This window comes from Physeter macrocephalus, chromosome 15 (assembly GCF_002837175.3).
Source record: "Physeter macrocephalus isolate SW-GA chromosome 15, ASM283717v5, whole genome shotgun sequence".
In the NCBI taxonomy this organism is placed as follows: Eukaryota; Metazoa; Chordata; class Mammalia; order Artiodactyla; family Physeteridae; genus Physeter; species Physeter macrocephalus.
The window spans coordinates 41,484,512-41,504,985 of record NC_041228.1 but is presented as its reverse complement, the minus strand read 5'-3'; the positions used below and the strand labels follow the sequence as shown (position 1 = coordinate 41,504,985).

Sequence of the window (20,474 nt, the reverse complement as noted above, 5' to 3'; positions counted from 1 at the left end):
CTGGGTCATATGGTAGTCCTATTTTTAGTTTTTTAAGGAACCTCCATACTGTTTTCCATAGTGATTGTATCAATTTACATTCCCACCAGCAGTGCAGGAGGGTTCCCTTTTCTCCACACTCTCTCCAGCATTTACTGTTTGTAGATTTTTTGATGATGGCCATTCTGACTGGTGTGAGGTGATACCTCATTGTAGTTTTGATTTTCATTTCTTTAATGATTGGTGATGTTGAGCATCCTTTAATGTGTTTGTTGGCAGTGTGTATATCTTCTTTGGAGAAATGTCTATTTAGGTATTCTGCCCATTTTTGGATTGGGTTGTTTGTTTTTTTGATATTCAGCTGCATGAGCTGCTTGTATATTTTGGAGATTAATCCTTTGTCAGTTGGAAAGCAGTAATTTTAAAGCAGTTGTGTCATGCTGATTATTTTTTTTAATTTTTATTTTGTTTATTTATTTATTTTTATTTTTTGGCTGCACCGCAAGACTTGTGGGATCTTAGTTCCCTGACCAGGGATTGAATCCGCGCCCTTGGCAGTGAAAGTGCAGAGTCCTAACCACTGGACCTCCAGGGAATTCCCTGATTCTAATGTTTGATTTATTGGGTAGTGTCTTTCAAGCACTTTGAATATAATTCTTATTAATTTAGTGATATCTAGCTAGTTATTCTATTTAATGTCTCTAGTATACTATCCAAATTAATATTTATTAAATAATGTTTTGAAAACAGCTAAGATTTTAGTTTATCTAAGTTAATAAGTCAACCAGTTTGTTTTTACAGACCGCTCAGTCATTTAATAACGTAACACTGGGCTTTGGGCCTTTAGGCCTGGGCTTAATTTACTGAATCTTTTTTTTCCCCTATAGTTTTATTGAGATATAATTGACATACAACACTGTATAAGCATAATGATTTGACTTGCATACATGATGAAATGATTATCACAAAAGTTTAGTGAACACCTTGTATAGATACAAAATTAAAGAAATAGAAACAAATTTTTTTCCTTGTGATGAGAGCTCTTAAGATTTTACTTTCTTAACAATTTTCATATGTAACATATAGCAGTGTTGATTATATTTATCATGTTGTACATTATATCCCCAGTACTTATTTATTTTACAGCTGGAAGTTTGTACATTTTGACTGCCTTCATTCAGTTCCCTCTCCCCCACCTCTCACCTCTGGTAACGAGTCTGATCTTTTTCTCTATGAGTTTGTTTGTTTTTGAAGTATAATTGACCTACAATACTGTGTTAGTTCCTGTTACACAACATGGTGATTCGCTATTTCTGTGGATTTCAAAATGATCACCACTGTAAGTCAGGTTGTCATCTGTCACTATAATTATTGACTGTTTTTCCCACACTACATTTCATACCTGTGATTCATTTATTTTGCAACTGGAAGTTTGTACCTCTTAATCTCCCTCACCTATTTCTCTCCTCCCCCCACCTCTGTGCTCTTTGGCAGCCACCTGTTTGTTCTTTGTATCTATGACACTGTTTCTGTTTTGTTATGTTTGTTCATTTGTTTTGTTTTTTAGATTCCACATATAAGTGAAATCATATATTATTATTATTATACTGAATTATAGTTAATAACTATAGCAGGACTAAATCACCCTGTGTGTAGAAGATTCAAATGTGTTTTATGTTTTCGTCAAAAAGTATTTACATAGGGGCTTCCCTGGGGGCGCAGTGGTTAAGAATCCGCCTGCCAATGCAGGGGACACGGGTTCAAGCCCTGGACCGGGAAGATCCCACATGCTGCGGAGCAGCTAAGCCTGTGCGCCACAACTACTGACCCTGCGCTCTAGAGCCCGTGTGCCACAACTACTGAAGCCCAGGCGCCTAGAGCCCGTGCTCCGCAACAAGAGAACCCACCGCAATGAGAAGCCTGCGCACCGCAGCGAAGGGTAGCCCCCGCTCTCCGCAACCAGAGAAAGCCTGCGTGCTGCAACGAAGACCCAACAAAGCCAAAAAATAAATAAATAATTTAAAAAATTATTTACATATATATAATGTGAATACTTTGTATATGATGTTGTATATGATGTTTTAAATACATAATCATCAAAAGTCATTGAATTGTACAATTTAAAGACCTGTATGTAATTTATAGTATGTAAATTATTCCTTAAAAAAATTTCTTGATAAGGAAAAAAATAATAGTAATTCTGAATGAACCTGTTTTTTTTCTCTAGATATTTGGTAGTACGTTCCTTTTATTCCTTTTTTAAATTAATAGACTTTAATTTTAAATTTATAGAAGATTTGAGCAGACAGTATAGTACAGAGTTCCCATTTTACATGCCCCCCGCCCCCCAGAATTTTCCCTATTATTAACATTTTATATTAGTATGGTACATTTGTTACAATTAATGAACTAATATTGATACATTATTTTTAACTAAAGTCCATACTTTATTCATATTTCCTTAGTGTGTATTTAATGTCCTTTTCTGTTCCAGGATCACATCCAGGATACCACATTACATATAGTTATCATGTCTCCTTAGACTTCTCTTGGCTGTGACAGTTTCTCAGACTTTCCTTGTTTTTGATGACCTTGACAGTTTTGAGGAGTACTGGTCAGGTATATTGTAGGATGCCCCTCCCCTGGAATTTGTCTGCTGTTTTTCTAATGATTAGACTGGGATTATGGGTTTGGGGGAGGAAGACCACAGAGTTAGAATGCCATTTTTGTCACATCATATCAAGGATACATACAACCTTTGATTACTTTTTCTTTTTAATAGAAATCCATATATATAAATATCATCCACAACTGATTACTTTTAATATGCTCTTTCAGATATATTATTTCAGCGCTTTGCAAAGATATTCATTGGCTGTCTTGCAGCAGTTACTAGTGGTATGATGTATGCTCTCTATTTATCAGCATACCATGAACGGAAATTCTGGTTTTCCAACAGGCAGGTGAGAAGAAAGAATTTTGAGCATATGAACGTTTGTTTTAATATTTAATGTTAATTTAAATAATGTGTTTTCCAGGGAGCCAAAACATATGCATGATAAGTATGACAAGTGCTTTCTTAATGTTATGGCTGTAAGCCAGTAGGAACAAAATGGTTTGGAAGCTGTTTTGAGTCACAGTAGCAACCTTGAAAAATTTAATAGCATGTATTTCAAGGTGGTAGAACAGCAATTATGAGGGGGCTTTCCTTCATGCAGTTGATTTATCGGGACGTTTGATGACAGTGAAATGTTATGAAGTTTAGTCAGCTTTTTAGTAGTTTTGGTAGTTTACATTTAAGAAACAGTGTGGAAGTTTCAGCCTCAAAATATTTTAATTTTTAGATTAGAATGTTTTGAGGTGCTGAAAATGATTAGCAGACATAACAGTATTTATTAAAATGTTGCCTCATATTAGTATGTTTAATGTTTGGTTTTAAATCATGTGTTAATCACAGACTCTTTACTTACTATAGTTATAGTCATAATTCATTTGGCCTTTGAATAAGTTTGTTTTCAGACAATCAGGTATACCTGTAATATGCATTGGCAAAGTTCGTGGTGTTACCACTTGACTCTAAAGTTTTTTCGTTTTTGTTTTAGCCCAAACTCTTTTTTGTTGTTCTTATTTTTGAGCGAGTAGTCAAGCTGACTAAATGTTTTTAAGCCATTGATTTATCTAACAGCGCCAAAACATTTAACTGAGTAATTACTCAACTGTATTGATTTGACCAAGGCTTTTGTATAGCCTATTCCCTTGAAAATGTTATGAAGATTAAGTATTAGTTGTTCTCAACACTGGATGTACAATAGAAAAATCTGGGATGATTTAAAAAATAACTTTCCTCACAGATTCTTGGGTGGGGTGGGGGGAGTGTCTGGGGTCAATATTGCACAAAATCTTTCCATGTGATTCTGTTATGTAGGCAGAATTGAGAACAATAAGGTTTAAAAATCTAGAAGACATTCATGAAGAGCATTGTGATGAGCCAGGAGCATTGGCATCATCTGGGAGCTTTTTCAGAATTGCAAATTCTCAGGCCACACTTTAGAATCAGAATCTATGTTTGAATAAGATCTCTAGAAGTTTTATATGCACATTAACTTTGAGAAGCACTGATTAAGAGTTCACATCTTTGAAATTTAGGAAGAAAAATCAGTACCCATTCATAAAAAATAATTTTGAGGAAATTTATTTAGACTAATAAGCTCTAAATGAGAAAAAATAAGGGGGTTCACTGGTCAAATAGATCTAGGAAAAACTTATAGAGATTCTCAGTGCATAATGAATAGTGTAACTCTGAAAAGTCTTGCAATGAAAAAACTCATTTAACTTTCTCTAATCCAGCCTTTACATAGCTTATTTAACTCTTTTTAGGTAACACCCATTAATACCTTAGGAAGTTCTGTTGATCAAACTTTGGGGAAACTGCTATGATATCTTTTGTATTAATTGATAAAATTATGCATGAAAATAAACATGTTTCATTTTAAAAGATTATAGATTTATGAAAGTTTGATTTAGCATGAAAAGCACAGGTTTCAGTGTTTTTGAATACCTATATTCTTGGTTCTGCACAGCCTAATTTTAGGAATTTTAAGATTTACTTATATTTCTGGGAGTTCATTTGAAAAGAACTGGTTAGTTATCTGCTGCTCTTGAAAAGCCCTAATTAAGGACCTGCTGTTCTGGATACCTAGGGAAGTGGAATAGCAGTAGAAAAATAATACTTTCTCTTTAAACTTATATTTTTATTATGGACTTCTAACACCTCAACCATCATTTTTTATTTCCTGCTATACTATTCTTGTTCTCCTTATGGTACTACTTTGGGTTTTCCTTCCAGATTTTTCTTATATATAATAGGCAAATAACTTACGAGTTACCATCTAGTTTAAACCTTAAGTATTTCATTAAAGTGATTGCCAGATTATTGAAAAGTTTAATCTTATTAATATGGCCACTAGTGATTAAAGGAAAATTCAAACATGTCTTTGAATAAAAGGATAAATAAATAACATTAATTTGGAATATGAGGAGAGAAAAGATTGCAGTTGAAATTTAAGACACTGGTATTTAAATAATCGTTTCATTTTATTTTAGGAGCTTGAACGGGAAATCACATTTCAGGGTGATAGTGCCATTTATTATTCTTATTATAAGGATATGTTAAAGGCACCTTCATTTGAAAGAGGTATGATAACTACATTTGTATATTTAGTAACAATATTTTCCTAAAATAAAACATTGTTCTTATATGTGGGAGCCCTTGAATGTGGAGATATGTCTCAGAATATAGGTATTGGTCTTTCTTGTAGTTAATTTAAAAATTGGAAAAATGAGGCACAGAGTATTATATTTTGAGATCCTTCTTGATAATAAAGTATTTAATGACCTCTGAATAACATGTTCAATTCTTGTAAAAGCAGAATAAATAATCTGGAGAAAAATTTTTCTGGCTTTAGGTGTATACGAACTGACACACAATAACAAAACTGTATCTCTGAAGACTATAAATGCAGTGCAGCAAATGTCTCTATATCCAGAACTTATTGCCAGCGTTTTATATCAAGCAACTGGTAGCAATGTATGTGTCTCTTTTGACTTTAATATTTATTTTCTCACATATTTATGAATCCTCAAAATTATATACTGTCATCCTATTATCTCCTCTCTTTTTTTTTCCCAATTAGGAGATTATTGAGCCAGTATATTTCTATATTGGCATTGTTTTTGGATTGCAAGGAATATATGTCACTGCTTTATTTGTTACAAGTTGGCTTATGAGTGGAACTTGGCTAGCAGGAATGCTAACTGTTGCATGGTTCATTATTAACAGGTAAGAAAGGTGTTTTTCATTAAGTTTTACAATTTTTTGTGACTGGTAGAGTTCTAAAAATGGCTCCCCCCTCCAAACCTTCCATGCCCTGATTCCTGCCTGTGACTATGATGAGATTTCATCCCTGTGATTATGTTGTGTTGTACGGCAGCGGTCCCCAACCTTTTTGGCACCAGGGACATGTTTCGTTGAAGACAGTTTTTCCACGGAAGTGGGGTGGATGGGTGAGGCAGTAATGCGAGCGGCAGATGAAGCATCGCTCGCTCGCCCGCCGCTCACCTCTTGCTGTGCAGCCCAGTTCCTAACAGGCCGTGGACCAGTACTGGTCCCTGGCCCGGGGGTCGGTGACCCCGGTTATACGGCATAGTTGACCTTAAGGTAGGAAGATTAGCTGGTGGGCCTGATCTAATTGTATGAGCCCCTAAAAGTGAGCAGCTTTCTGCAGCTGGTACAGAAGGGAAGTCAGAGATATTTGAAGCATGAGAAGGATTTGGTGCCTTGTTGCTGGATTCAAGTGAGGAGGAAATGAATTCTGCCAACAACCAGTGAGCTTGTAAAAACTCTACAAGCCCTGGATAAGAACTACAGCCTCAGTTGATGCTTTGATTTTAGCTTAAGGAGACCCTGAACAGAGAATCCAGCCATACTGTGCTGGGTTTGTGAGTCAATGAATCTGTGTTATTTTAAGCCACTACATTTGTGGTCATTTGTCATGCAACAGTTGAAAAATAATACACCCACCTCTATCTCTCTTTTTTCAACCATAGCAACATCGGCATACATGTCTTTCCTCATTTATTTAAAATTGATGACATAGCTTCATGAAAAGAAGGAAGAGGCATCAGATGTATCAGTTTTAAGTTAACCACTATATTAATCTATGACAGTGTGCTTTGAAAAATAAATCCATTCCTTTTGGTGATTAAAGGAGCCTCAGTTCTTTAATAGTGAGTACAAAGATAGTAGGGGATGGGACTTCTTTGAAATGGAGAGCTAAAATTTTCTTGGCATTGGTCAGTGTCAAAAATTTATTTTTTGAATGATCCTTTTTTGGCTTTTGAAAGTGCTTCCTCTCCATAGCACTTTCCCCTCATAACACTTAACGTGATTAAATTTTAGAAAATGAGACCTTTCTTCTGTTATACATTTTCTTTTGGCAACTGCCAAATGAAAAATATGGTACTTCAAAGACACTGAGTTTCAGAATTAGGGCTATATGTCTTACTGGGCTTTGTTTAGGGTCACATGCTGGCAACAGTTTGAAGTAAGCGATTTAAAAAATCTTCCGTAGAAGTTTTCAAGTATAGCTGTCCAGCTTTATGAGTTATCAGTATATTTCTTCTTAACTGATAAAGGGAGTACAGGGATGAACCAAACTTTATTATTATAAAAGCAACATATGTACATCATAAAAAAATTGAAACCAGCAAAAATAAAATAACAACTTCACATTCCCACCACCTGGAAATCACTCAGCATTGTTTATATCTTGGTGCATATTCTTTTGGACCTTTTTCTTTTGTGAATATGTGTGTGTATACATGTATGTATTTGTGGTATATGTATGTATATATATATATATATGTATATATTTTTTAACCAAGATGAGATATATTGCACATACTGTTTTATATGCTGCTTTCCTTATTTAGAAGCCTCTGCCTTTCTATTTCAATAACGTTTTTATCTTTTCTAATACCCAGCCTATATTAGAATTTCCTGTGTTGACCCCAAAATACCCTCTATAGCTGGTTTATCCAAACCAGTATTTAATCCAGGACTACGTATTGCATCTGGTTGTTACGTTCCTTAACTCTCTTTAAGTCTAACATAGTCCCTTTTTTTAATGACAGTTGGCTTGTTGAAGGCAAGTCAGTCGTCCTACAGAATGTCCCAACTTCTGGATTTCTCCTATTGCTTCCTTGTGGTGTTATTTAACTTTTCTCTCTGTCTTCTGTGTTTATGTAATCTGGAAGATACCTCTAAAGGCTTGATGGATTCAAGATAAACAATTTTGGTTAGAATATATTGTCGATGATGTAGTTTTCATGTTCTGTGACTTTACAAGTTACAGGGTATTTAGTTGGCCTATCCCTAGTGAAGCTGAAATTGACTGCTGGTTTGAAGGATGACAGTCTGATCTCTCCATTGAATAATTATGTTTTCCTCCTATGACTATAACACAATCTATGTGGTGTTCTGGGGCATCAAATGAACGTCCTTTTCACCATTAACAGTATACCCAAGTGTTATAACTCTAGTTGACAGTCTTTGCCTAATTTAGGGTTTATAAAATTAGGTTTTTCTATTTTCATTAGCTTCATTCTTCAAAAGTAGAATCTTTCTTTATTAACCAGGTTCTTTGGTTACCTTTAAATTAAATTACTATTAGAAAGTTAGGACAAATGCTTAATTTCACTTTCATTACCAATTTCTTTGTAAGGGATTTTTTTTTTTTTTTTTTTTTTTTTTGCGGTACGCGGGCCTCTCAGGATCTCTTCCCGGACCGGGGCACGAACCCGTGTCCCCTGCATCGGCAGGCGGACTCGCAACCACTGCGCCACCAGGGAAGCCCAAGAGATTGTTTTAATAGCTGTCTCATACAGTGATAAAAAGCATTTTCTGTTGTTCTCCTTTTTAAGCATCTTTCTGTACTTAGAGATTTTCATTGATTCGATAGGGCTAAAATACATTACCATCATTATTCTTTTTCTTGCTTAAATTTTTACAACATTGGTCGATAGGAGTGCTTTCAGACTGGCTCCCGAGTTCTTTTGACACTCTTCATTAATCTTTGAAAGTGTCTTGTTTTCTGGCTCAACAGGAAGAGCAGGCTCACCTTGTATATTCCAATGAAAGATTTGCAATTAGCCTTTTCTCTCTGGAGCTTTGATTCCTTTTAGTATAAAATAGTATTAGAGAATCTGGTGTGGATGCTAGGGGTATAGATGACTTCTTGTTAAGTCAGAAAGTGCCCGTTAGAGAATATTTTAAGTTGCCATGTACTCTTCTAAAATTTCATTAGGATTTATTCTTAGAAATTTAATAGCACACTCACAGAATTTATTTCAGTGCTAATAGACTAGGTCTAGAAATTTCTTGCTTTTTAGAGTGATAGTGTGTGTTTCGTATACAGCATTATTTAAAATAGAGACCTTCTAAAGGATTGCTTTCTTGACTATGTGATGCATTAGTTATTGCTGTATAACAGATCAACCCAAAACTTAACAGCTTAAAACAACAAACATTATCTCTCACAATTTCTGAGGGTCAGGAATCCAGAGTGGCTTATCTGTGTGCTTCTAGCTAAGGGTTTCTTTTGAGGTTGAGTCAGTAGTTGGTTGGGGCTACAGTCATCTGAAGGCTTGACTGGCCTGGATCATTTTTACTTAGTTCACTTCATGTGGCTTTTGCAAGAAGCCTCAGTTCCTTGCTGGCTGTTGGCCTAGAAGGCCTTAGTTTCTCATCACATGGACCTCTGCAGAGGGCTGCTCACAACTTGGTTGCTGGCTTCCTTTAGACTGAATGATCCAAGAGAGACTGGAGTGAATGTGTCATACTGGAAGCCAGCTATCTTTAATAACCTAATATCAGAAATGATAGAACATAACTCTGCCATATTCTGTTGGTCATGCAGACTAATCGTGGCACAACATGGGAAGTGGCTACACAGGGCGTTAATACCAGGAGGCAGGGACTGTTATGAACCATTTTGGAGGCTGGCTGTCACCTACAGTGAACTTTAATATTCATTTCATTTAATCCCTAGATCTTTCTTCATCAGAAGTTCAAACAGAAAGACTAGGCAACTTTATCATGTAAAAATAACAGCAATTAAAGAATAATAAGACTCCCTGTCAAATAAATTATTTTAAAGATCCTAATGAGAATTGTAAGGAAATTGCCTTATTTAATTATAATTCAATTGCCTTATTAAATTGCCTTGTTTAATGACACAATATATCCTGGGTAGCTGGAGCAGGAGTTAGGTAGAAATATTAATCTGATATAGTCTGTTAAAGTGTATCTTTTAGCAATTGAAACGTCTTAGCAAGTAGCTTTTTCTTCATGTGTTTGTTTTGCATTGTTTATTTTTTATTGGTATATATTTTCCTTTTTTTTTTTTTTTTTTTTGTCCGTGTGTTGTGCGGCATGTGGGATCTTAGTTCCCCACCAGGGATTGAACCCGTGCCCCCTGCAATGGAAGCACTGAGTCTTAACCACTGGACCGTCAGGGAAGTCCCATATTGGTATATATTTTATACTGCAAAATATATTTGAATGCCATGAGAGAGTATGCTGTCTTTTTTATTTATCAGCTTTGGTTTATATATGATTGCCTAGAAAAGTGCAAAAAGATATTAGTCATTCCATTATATTATGATTATTAGTTTTGTTCTTAATGACATTTTGTGACACTCGTTCCTTAATATTAGAAGTAGAAAGCAGGATTATAAAATAGCTCGTTTGTTCAAACTAAAAGATGTAGGTATACTAGAAAATTCAAGAAAATTTCAGGAAATAGCACTGTGCATATAGTAGTGGGGGGAAATTAGAGGCAGATGACTCCCTTTGATCAGACTTATCACCAAAATGGGCTAACCTGAGTCCAGTCTTCATGTATAAACAATATAGAAATTGCTCTTGGTCCCCACTGATCTTCTCATCTACAAATATATCCCTGAGAATCACTTTCTGTGGACACATGTTTATATTTGAAGAGCAAAGAAAATATATCTGATTAAAAGTCTATACTAAGTTTAATCTTTGGCCAAAAAAGGGTAACTGTGCACATTGGTGATTCATAAAAGGGTAAGATGCAAGGAATGCACGTGTCCCAGAGTTAACAAAAAATAATGGTGACACATGGTGCTGGGTCTGTAATAATGATATTGGTATACTCTGGTTGCTTGTGGAAGTATAAAGTTTTTCAATTTTAGATGCCAGTTTTTCCCAGGAATTTCATTGTACTCCAAGGAAGTAATTCAAAAAAGAAGGAAAGAGTTCACTGCTTCAACTTATTTATTATAGTATTATTTGTAATGATATGAAAAATTAGAAAACAACCTAAATATAAGGGAATGGTTAGGTAAATTGTAATATGTCAATGCAAGGGAACATATAGCCATTAGAAGTTATACTGATATTGCATAGGTGTTTTTCAACTTTCTCACATTATACATTGGATTGACATGCCAAGCAGTTTTTCACATCTAATCTAAATCAATGTTTCTCAAACTTCAGTTATATATATTTAAAACTTAATAATCATAGATTCCATGTGTTGATTTAAATAATTTGAATGATAATGCTACTTAAATATAAAGCATTAAACTATGTTTTTAAGCTCCTTATGTATTGGAACCAATTTACTAATGAAGTAACAAACCAGTAAAATATTAACTAAAAACTTTAATGTGAAAAATTATATTTTGCTGACACCAAATTTGTACTCTCTGTGTATGACAAACCTACACAGTTAGGTACTGTGAGATGACTCATTTCTCATCATGTTGCTCTGTTCAGTCCATTATGAAATCTCTTTTCTTTTTTCTTTTACCACAGTGATCAGTACATCATTCTGTTTTTACTTGGCAATACATCGTTTAGTATTAAGACCATCTCATTTTTTTTCTGATTAGCCCAAGCTAATTGAAGTAGTACTGTGTTACCAACTGGATTGTTAACACAAACATGGAAGTGAGTCCTGAAATATTTTTGGCAGTAGTGAGTTACAAAGTGGTCATCCAAGTGATTCAGGTTATGTTTACACTATGATGTGTTTAAAATGAAAACACAAAAACTCAGAGTTAGCTGATCTCTGGGAATGTATCCATAGATGCAATTGATAAAAGTAGTTATTATTTGAATTGCTGGTTTGTGCTGCTGTCTGCTAGACTCTGCCGCGGGGGAGAAAAAGTGAGTCTCATTGGATTTTGTCCCATCCCACTATTAGCCTTCTGGTTCTCACTACCGCCAGGCATGGGTGGTGTGGGGAAGAGCAAGAGTAGCACAAATGTTCAGGACTGTGGCCGTGAGGAGGCTTGTTCACGTGTAGAGAGTAACTGGCAGAGACCCTACTCAGTTTTTGCTGCAGTGACTAGAGGTTTCCTTCATCCCTTCTCCAGACAGTGCTTCTGGTGCAGAGTTTTATAGGTTTCACTGCACTAAGCTGTGTGTTGGGTAGGGGTAGTGAGTGAGTCTTTGGAATGAGGATTGCCAGGTTCACCTTCCCAATTCTAGGCTGATAGAGTGGTTGGCAGAGTCCTGACTTGAGAATAGACATCTCCTTCTTACTTCCTGACTTATGACATGTGAATATCTTGTTTTGTCTTTTAGAAAGCTAACTTCCACAGTTTTTCATAAATAATATGGTATGAAAGTAGGTGGCCTTTAGAATACATGAGGTTCACTAAATGGTATTGCAGCAATCAAATCTGGAAAAGAAATACTTATTGCACACATAGTAAAATAAATTCCAATTGGATTAAAGAATTAAAAGTTAACAGTGAAACCAATGATCACTATACAAAAACATTGGTTCCTGTTTTTAAAAACCGTTTTTAATAGGTAAAGCCAGAAACAATGTAAGTGTATAACAATAGGAGCTGGTTAGATTATGATAAACCTGTACAGTTATGTGCCATGACCATTCAATATTCTTGAAGTATATTGACATATATACTATGGAAAGATGCTCATAGTATATTAAGTAAAAATAGTCCATTACAGAGTTATAAAAGAGGTAAGATATAATACTGTTTTCTAGGTTCTGGACACTGTACTAAGTTTTTTCCAGCTTTTATTTCATTTGATCTTCATGTTTTTTTTTTTTTTTTTTTTTGTGGTATGCGGGCCTCCCTCTGCTGCGGCCTCTCCCGCCGCGGAGCGCAGGCTCCGGACGCGCAGGCCCAGCGGCCACAGCTCACGGGTCCAGCCGCTCCGCGGCATGTGGGATCCTCCTGGACCGGGGCGCGAACCCGGTTCCCCTGCATCGGCAGGCGGACGCGCAACCACTGCGCCACCAGGGAAGCCCGATCTTCATGTTTTTAATTTATGTATATATATTCAATTACACATACATTCATAGAACACAGGTTATTTTCTAATACTTTTTAGAAGTTTTATTGAGATGTAATTGGCATAGAATAAACTTGTACATATTTAAAATGTAGAAGTTGATAATTTTAGACATTTAGACACACTTGTGAAACATCAACAAAATCAGTATAATACACATTATCACACCCAAAAGTTTTGTTGTGCTTCTTGGTAATATCTCCCTCTTTCCTCTTCTTACCCCACCTCTACTGCTTTAGAAAATCAAGAAAGATCAGGAAACCAGTGATCTGCTTTCTGTCACTATAAATTAGTTTGCATTTTCTAGAATTTTATATAAATGGAGTCATATAGCATATACTTTTTCATTTTTTTTTTCCTCCACTCAGCGTAATTATTTTGAGATTCATGTATGTTGGGTGTATCAATAGTTCATTTCTTTTTATTGCTGAGTAATATCCTATTGTATGACTATACCACATTTAAAAATTTTTCTTTTAATTTATTTTATTTATTTTTTTGGCCGTGCCGCGTGGCTTGTGGGATCCTAGTTCCCCAGCCAGGGATTGAACCCGCGCCCTCGGCAATGAAAGCACGAAGTCCCAAACCACTGGACCACCAGGGAATTCCCTATACCACAATTTGACTGAACTAAATTACACGCAAGAATGTTTGTCTCTATTAGGAGAATTATGCAGCAATTTTCATAAAGTTTTTAAGCAATAGCACCTTTGTTTTTTGTGTGGGAAATAGCCATTGGGTTTATGAGATCCAGATTTAATTATTATTGGGAAGGGAGTCCATTGTGGTGTGAGGATATGCATAGGAGACAACAGGCTCTCAATGAAAACTGATTGAGGAGAAACTTAGGAGGAGCCTGCAAAGACATTGTGTTTGATTCTGGAGATTTTCAAAGCTCTCTGGATCTATCACATAAAGGACTACTGTAATGTTAATTCTGGGTAACCTGCTGATTGAAAAAAGTATTAAACTAGATATCAGAAGATATGCATTGTAATTCTAGTTGTGTCACCTACTAGCTATATGACTTCATTAAGTCGTCACCTCTCTGAACTTCATATTCCTTTTTTTTTTTTTTTTGTGGTATGCGGGCCTCTCACTGTTGTGGCCCCTCCCGTTGCGGAGCACAGGCTCTGGATGCGCAGCCTCAGCGGCCATGGCTCACGGGCCCAGCCGCTCCACGGCATGTGGGATCCTCCCGGACCGGGGGGCGCGAACCCGGTTCCCCTGCATCAGCAGGCGGACGCGCAACCACTGCGCCACCAGGGAAGCCCCATATTCCTTTTATATAAGGGTTAGTATAAGAACTGTGGATCTGCCAGCCCTGCTAGTTATGTAGTGCACATTGTGCTCTAGAGAGGGGTAGCCATCTTGTTAAGGGAAGGGAGGGTGGGAAGCTGAACTCCAGTGTACTCTGCAGCAAGCTGTGTGTTGTAGCATGAGGCTGTATCTGCCCAGAGCAGGGATGCCTTTTTCAGCTTCTCACAGAGGCGCATCTATTCATCAAGCAGACACAGCAGCAGTAAGTCTTCCTGGGTAGGAGGTAAGGTAAGGGTGAAACACTATTAATTTGTTCAAAGATGCTGTATAGGTAATGGTGGCTTTGTCCATGCCTATCTCACAGGATATGGAGAACAACAGTGTGTGAAAGTGCCTTGAAAAGTATAGTGTTACACAAATATAATGTCGCTATTTTGCTGTTCATCTGTGGTTTATTTTAGGGTAGATACGACAAGAATTGAATACTCCATTCCTTTAAGAGAAAACTGGGCACTACCATATTTTGCATGCCAAGTTGCTGCACTTACAGGCTATTTAAAAAGCAACTTAAATTCTTATGGAGAGGTAAGATGCAAATTTATTTGTCACAATTCTGATGTATTGCAAATGTGGTACATTATTTTAAAGCTATTCATATTAAGAGTTAAATCATATTCAGTGAAACCTGGTTACTACACAGTAAAGGATATAGTTAGGTAATCTTGTTATAACTGTTATTCTGTAATCTGATTGACAGTAAATTATATTTATGAGAAAGGAGATGTTATATTGTTTTAGTGCAGTTACTTGACAAATATATGAAGAATATCTTATTTTGAAAATTAATCTGTCTCGTTATTTTACCATTTCTCTCACTTCTGGAACATTGATGGCCTTTAATCATCACAAGTTGAAGAATATTAATGAAGATATAAAGAGTGACTACAAGGGACAACAATGGTAGCACTGCATATTTTGTTTGCCCGTATGTTTTCTGTGACTGAGGTGTAGGTAAGCTAGTGAGCTTCAGGAGACTCTTGGATAGTTTAGATTCTTCCTGTTGTTGTGCTGTTGTTGTTGCCATAAGCCCTTTCAGCAGTCAAGTGAAACTTAGAGACTCTGTCTCAGAATAATGATTTTAAATGCATAAAATAAAATAAATGTGATTATAAAAGGCAACCAAGTACACTGAAATTGACTTAAATGTAGCAATCCTTTGACAGTCCGTCTGCCTGTCTTAGGTTAAGAATTCCTGGCTAGAAAAAGGGACTGTAGGGACCTGGTTGGCCAGGAAATTGTATTTACTTATGGTTCCTTTTTGAAATCTCTGAAAAATGTTCTTTCCTCCTTTCAGTGATGTCAGATGTCCTGAGCATAGCAAACTTTATTTCATTTTTTATAACACTAGTATTTCCTTTTTTATCTAAAATAATAAGAACACATGTCAGATTTGTAATTTTCCTTTTGTTGGTTTTGTATAAACAGCTTTCTGAGAAAGAATATTTTCTATAACAGGGAGTCTTTGAGTGTTTTCCTGTTAGATTGTGCAGCCGTCTCTTAGGGAAGAATAGTTCTTCAGTTTTTGAATAAAAGTGTATAATATAGCAAAATGAACTGCCTAAGCTTCTTTGTAGTTACCATTATTTTGAATTAATGTGAAAGTTTTGTTGCCAAAAAAAAGGTTTATCAAATATTTATTTTATTTTATTTTACTTTTGGCCATACCGGCCAGCATGTGGGATCTTAGTTCCCCGACCAGGGATCAAACCCGTGCCTCCTGCAGTGGAAGCGTGGAGTCCTAACCACTGGACCGCCAGGGAATTCCCTTTCAAATATCTTTTTAATAAAACCATTATTCTTATTTATTTTAAAAGAAGGAGTTTTGGAAAAGGTAGAATGAAATGTAAACTTATTTTTTCCCTTCTATACTATATTTTATATTTTTCTGAATAACTTTTTTTTATTGCCATGTTATGTATTCTTTCTAGTATTTTTTTAATTCTAACTTTTTTAAATTAAAAAAGTAATACAGGGGCTTCCCTGGTGGTGCAGTGGTTAAGAATCCACCTGCCAATGCAGGAGACATGGGTTTGATCCCTGGTCGGGGAAGATCCCACATGCCGCGGAGCAACTAAGCCCATGCACCACAATTACTGAGCCCACGTGCCGCAACTACTGGAGCCTGCACACCTAGAGCCCGTGCTCCGCAACAAGAGAAGCCACCCCAATGAGAAGCCTGTGCAGCACAACAAAGAGTAGCCCCTGCTCGCTGCGACTAGAGAAAAAGCCTGTGTGCAGCAGCGAAGACCCAATGTAGCCAAAAATAAAATATATAAATAAATAAAATTTTTTAAAAAGTAATACATCTACATTGTACAGATGGTAAAAAAAAAAATTCAGTCAGTGCAAATGGATAGATATACAGTGAAAAGTATATTTCCGTTCAGTTTACTGTTGTTTACCAAGGACCTGGTGCTTTTTGAAGGGATCCAAGAATAGCTTATACTCCTATTTTAGTTTACATTTTGTTTCAACTTTTTTTTTTTTTTTTTTTTTTTTTTCCCGGTATGCGGGCCTCTCACTGTTGTGGCCTCTCCCATTGCGGAGCGGGCCTCTCACAGGCTCTGGACGTGCAGGCTCAGGGGCCATGGCTCACGGGCCCAGCCGCTCCGCGGCATGTGGGATCTTCCCGGACCGGGGCACGAACCCGTGTCCCCTGCATTCCTGAGCATAGCAAACTTTATTTCATTTTTTATAACACTAGTATTTCCTTTTTTATCTAAAATAATAAGAACACATGTCAGATTTGTAATTTTCCTTTTGTTGGTTTTGTATAAACAGCTTTCTGAGAAAGAATATTTTCTATAACAGGGAGTCTTTGAGTGTTTTCCTGTTAGATTGTGCAGCCGTCTCTTAGGGAAGAATAGTTCTTCAGTTTTTGAATAAAAGTGTATAATATAGCAAAATGAACTGCCTAAGCTTCTTTGTAGTTACCATTATTTTGAATTAATGTGAAAGTTTTGTTGCCAAAAAAAAGGTTTATCAAATATTTATTTTATTTTATTTTACTTTTGGCCATACCGGCCAGCATGTGGGATCTTAGTTCCCCGACCAGGGATCAAACCCGTGCCTCCTGCAGTGGAAGCGTGGAGTCCTAACCACTGGACCGCCAGGGAATTCCCTTTCAAATATCTTTTTAATAAAACCATTATTCTTATTTATTTTAAAAGAAGGAGTTTTGGAAAAGGTAGAATGAAATGTAAACTTATTTTTTCCCTTCTATACTATATTTTATATTTTTCTGAATAACTTTTTTTTATTGCCATGTTATGTATTCTTTCTAGTATTTTTTTAATTCTAACTTTTTTAAATTAAAAAAGTAATACAGGGGCTTCCCTGGTGGTGCAGTGGTTAAGAATCCACCTGCCAATGCAGGAGACATGGGTTTGATCCCTGGTCGGGGAAGATCCCACATGCCGCGGAGCAACTAAGCCCATGCACCACAATTACTGAGCCCACGTGCCGCAACTACTGGAGCCTGCACACCTAGAGCCCGTGCTCCGCAACAAGAGAAGCCACCCCAATGAGAAGCCTGTGCAGCACAACAAAGAGTAGCCCCTGCTCGCTGCGACTAGAGAAAAAGCCTGTGTGCAGCAGCGAAGACCCAATGTAGCCAAAAATAAAATATATAAATAAATAAAATTTTTTAAAAAGTAATACATCTACATTGTACAGATGGTAAAAAAAAAAATTCAGTCAGTGCAAATGGATAGATATACAGTGAAAAGTATATTTCCGTTCAGTTTACTGTTGTTTACCAAGGACCTGGTGCTTTTTGAAGGGATCCAAGAATAGCTTATACTCCTATTTTAGTTTACATTTTGTTTCAACTTTTTTTTTTTTTTTTTTTTTTTTTTCCCGGTATGCGGGCCTCTCACTGTTGTGGCCTCTCCCATTGCGGAGCGGGCCTCTCACAGGCTCTGGACGTGCAGGCTCAGGGGCCATGGCTCACGGGCCCAGCCGCTCCGCGGCATGTGGGATCTTCCCGGACCGGGGCACGAACCCGTGTCCCCTGCATCGGCAGGCGGACTCTCAACCACTGCGCCACCAGGGAAGCCCTGTTTCTCCTTTTTTATTTAACCACAATTATTTTTCTCTATTTTGAAAGTATTCCATAATATTCTCCCTTCTTCCCTCCCTTCCTCTTTCTGTTTTTTCCTCTCTTTGTATTAAGGTAAAGGAGGAAAATTGTCCTTATCAGTTATTTGATTATTTATAACTAACCACTCATCTGGTACTCAAGAGTACACAGCAAGAGCAAAATATCTATGAAAATATTAAAGGGGTGACAATATTAAGCATTCTATAAAAACATGGTAGTAAAAAAAAGCAAGTTTACTGTATTCTTAACCCTTCAGCTTAAAACTCAATTTTTTAAAAAGCAAAACTGCTCTTTCTGCCTCCGCTGCTGCCATGGTGCCCGTTAAAAATCTTGTGGCACAGGGTGGGCAAAGAAAAGAAGTAGGTCCTAAAGTTTACTCTTGACTATACCCATTCTGTAGAAGATGAAGTCACGGATGCTGCCAATTTTGAGCAGTTTCTTCAGGGGAGAAAGGGAATGGAAAAGCTAGGAATCTTGGCGGAGGTGTTGTAACAATTGAAAGAAGCAAAAGCAAGATTACTGTAACTGCTGAGGTGCCTTTTTCCAAAAGGTATTTGAAATATCTCACCAAAAAATATTTGAAGAGGAATAATCTGTGATTGGTTATGCGTAGTTGCTAACAGCAAAGAAGGTTATGAATTGCGTTACTTCCAGATTAATCAAGATGAAGAAGAGGAGGAAGACGAGGAATAAAATTCAATTATCTGGTATATTTTGTATGAGTTCTTGAATAAAACTTAGGAACCAAAAAATATATCTATATAAAAAGCAAAACTGTCCAATCCTTCAATTATGTTTGTTTCCCCTTGAACTTACCCTATACACACATGCCTGTGTGTGTGTGTGTGTGTGTGTGTGTTGAAATCTAAAGAAGGTTTGTACCTGAATTAATAGTATTGTATCAGTGTCAATTTCCTGGTTTTGACAGTGCATAATGGTCGTGTAAGATATTGTCATTGAGGGAAGCTGGGTGAGGCAGTCCATGGGAATTTTTTTTTTTCTTTTTTGGCTGTGTTGGGTCTTTGTTGCTGTGCGCGGGCTTTCTCTAGTTGAGGCGAGAGGGGGCTACTCTTGATTGCGGTGTGCCGGCTTCTCATTGTGGTGGCTTCTCTTGTTATGGAACACGGGCTCAAGGCGTGCGGGCTTCAGTAGTTGTGGCACGCTGGCTCAGTAGTTGTGGCTCGCGGGCTCTAGAGCGCAGGCTCAGTAGTTGTGGTGCATGGACTTAGTTGCTCCGTGGCATGTGGGATCTTGCCAGACCAGGGATCGAACTTGTGTCTCCTGCATTGGCAGGTGGATCCTTAACTACTGCACCACCGGGGAAGTCCCATGGGAATTCTTTGTACTGTTTTTGCAACTTCATGTGAACTAATTCAAACTAAGTATATATATGTATTTTTTATTATAACTTTTTTACATGCATTCCTTTTCTGGGGGGAAGGGTGTATAATTGTATGAATTTTTATCATGTGTAGTTTCAGGTAACCATTACCATAATCAAGATGTGTATGTATATGTACACACACACTATATGTCACTTATGTTACCCCTTAATAATCATCTTTCCCTCAGCCCTAACCTCTGGTAACCATAGATTTGTTCTCTATCACTGTAATTTTGTCACTTTGAAAGGTTATGTAAATGGAATTCTGTAGTATGTTATCCTTCAAGATTGACTTTTTTCATAAAGCCTAATGCCATAAACATCTATCCAAGTTGATGTTGCATGTACCAGTAGTTTGCTCCTTTTCGTTACTGAGTAGTAGTATAGCAACATGGATATTTTAATCATGTATTTTGTACTTTGCTTTCCATTCTTGAGTCTAGATCTCATGGTCCCAGTTGCATCAGGATATCCAAGCTCAGATCTTTTGTGAGTTACCTGGAGCTATCCAGAGATATCTGTGGTTGATTACTGAAACCCATTTAATGTTACTTAAGTAATGTGTATAAAAAAGCTGACAATAAAGGCATAGTTGAAAATGAAGTGAGAAAGGTAAGGGGTAGACAAGAGTGCACAGAATTTTGAAAATGTCCAGAGAAAGGAGAAACTTAGTTCATTTTCCAGATTGTGTTTGACATGTGTTTCTATTATTATTATTATTATTATTATTTTTTTTTTTTTTTTTTTTTTTTTTTTGGGGTACGCGGGCC

General features: G+C 36.7%; 1 protein-coding gene across 7 annotated transcripts in view; it reads left to right on the top strand.

Annotated features, from left to right (window-relative positions):
• DPY19L4 (dpy-19 like 4) overlaps positions 1–20,474 on the top strand; it is a 64,184-nt gene that overhangs the window by 13,661 nt on the left and 30,049 nt on the right. For 3 of the 7 annotated variants that reach the window (XM_028500250.2, XM_028500249.2, XM_055091019.1), the window contains exons 3-8: positions 2,818–2,942; positions 5,083–5,173; positions 5,445–5,566; positions 5,673–5,818; positions 14,620–14,743; positions 15,069–15,118. In XM_028500250.2, the coding sequence (XP_028356051.1) occupies positions 2,818–2,942; positions 5,083–5,173; positions 5,445–5,566; positions 5,673–5,818; positions 14,620–14,743; positions 15,069–15,118 (658 nt within the window). The remainder of the gene's footprint in view (positions 1–2,817; positions 2,943–5,082; positions 5,174–5,444; positions 5,567–5,672; positions 5,819–14,619; positions 14,744–15,068; positions 15,119–20,474) is intronic. The other 4 variants (XM_028500252.2, XM_024115878.3, XM_028500254.2 and 1 more) reach the window with 3 other exon arrangements.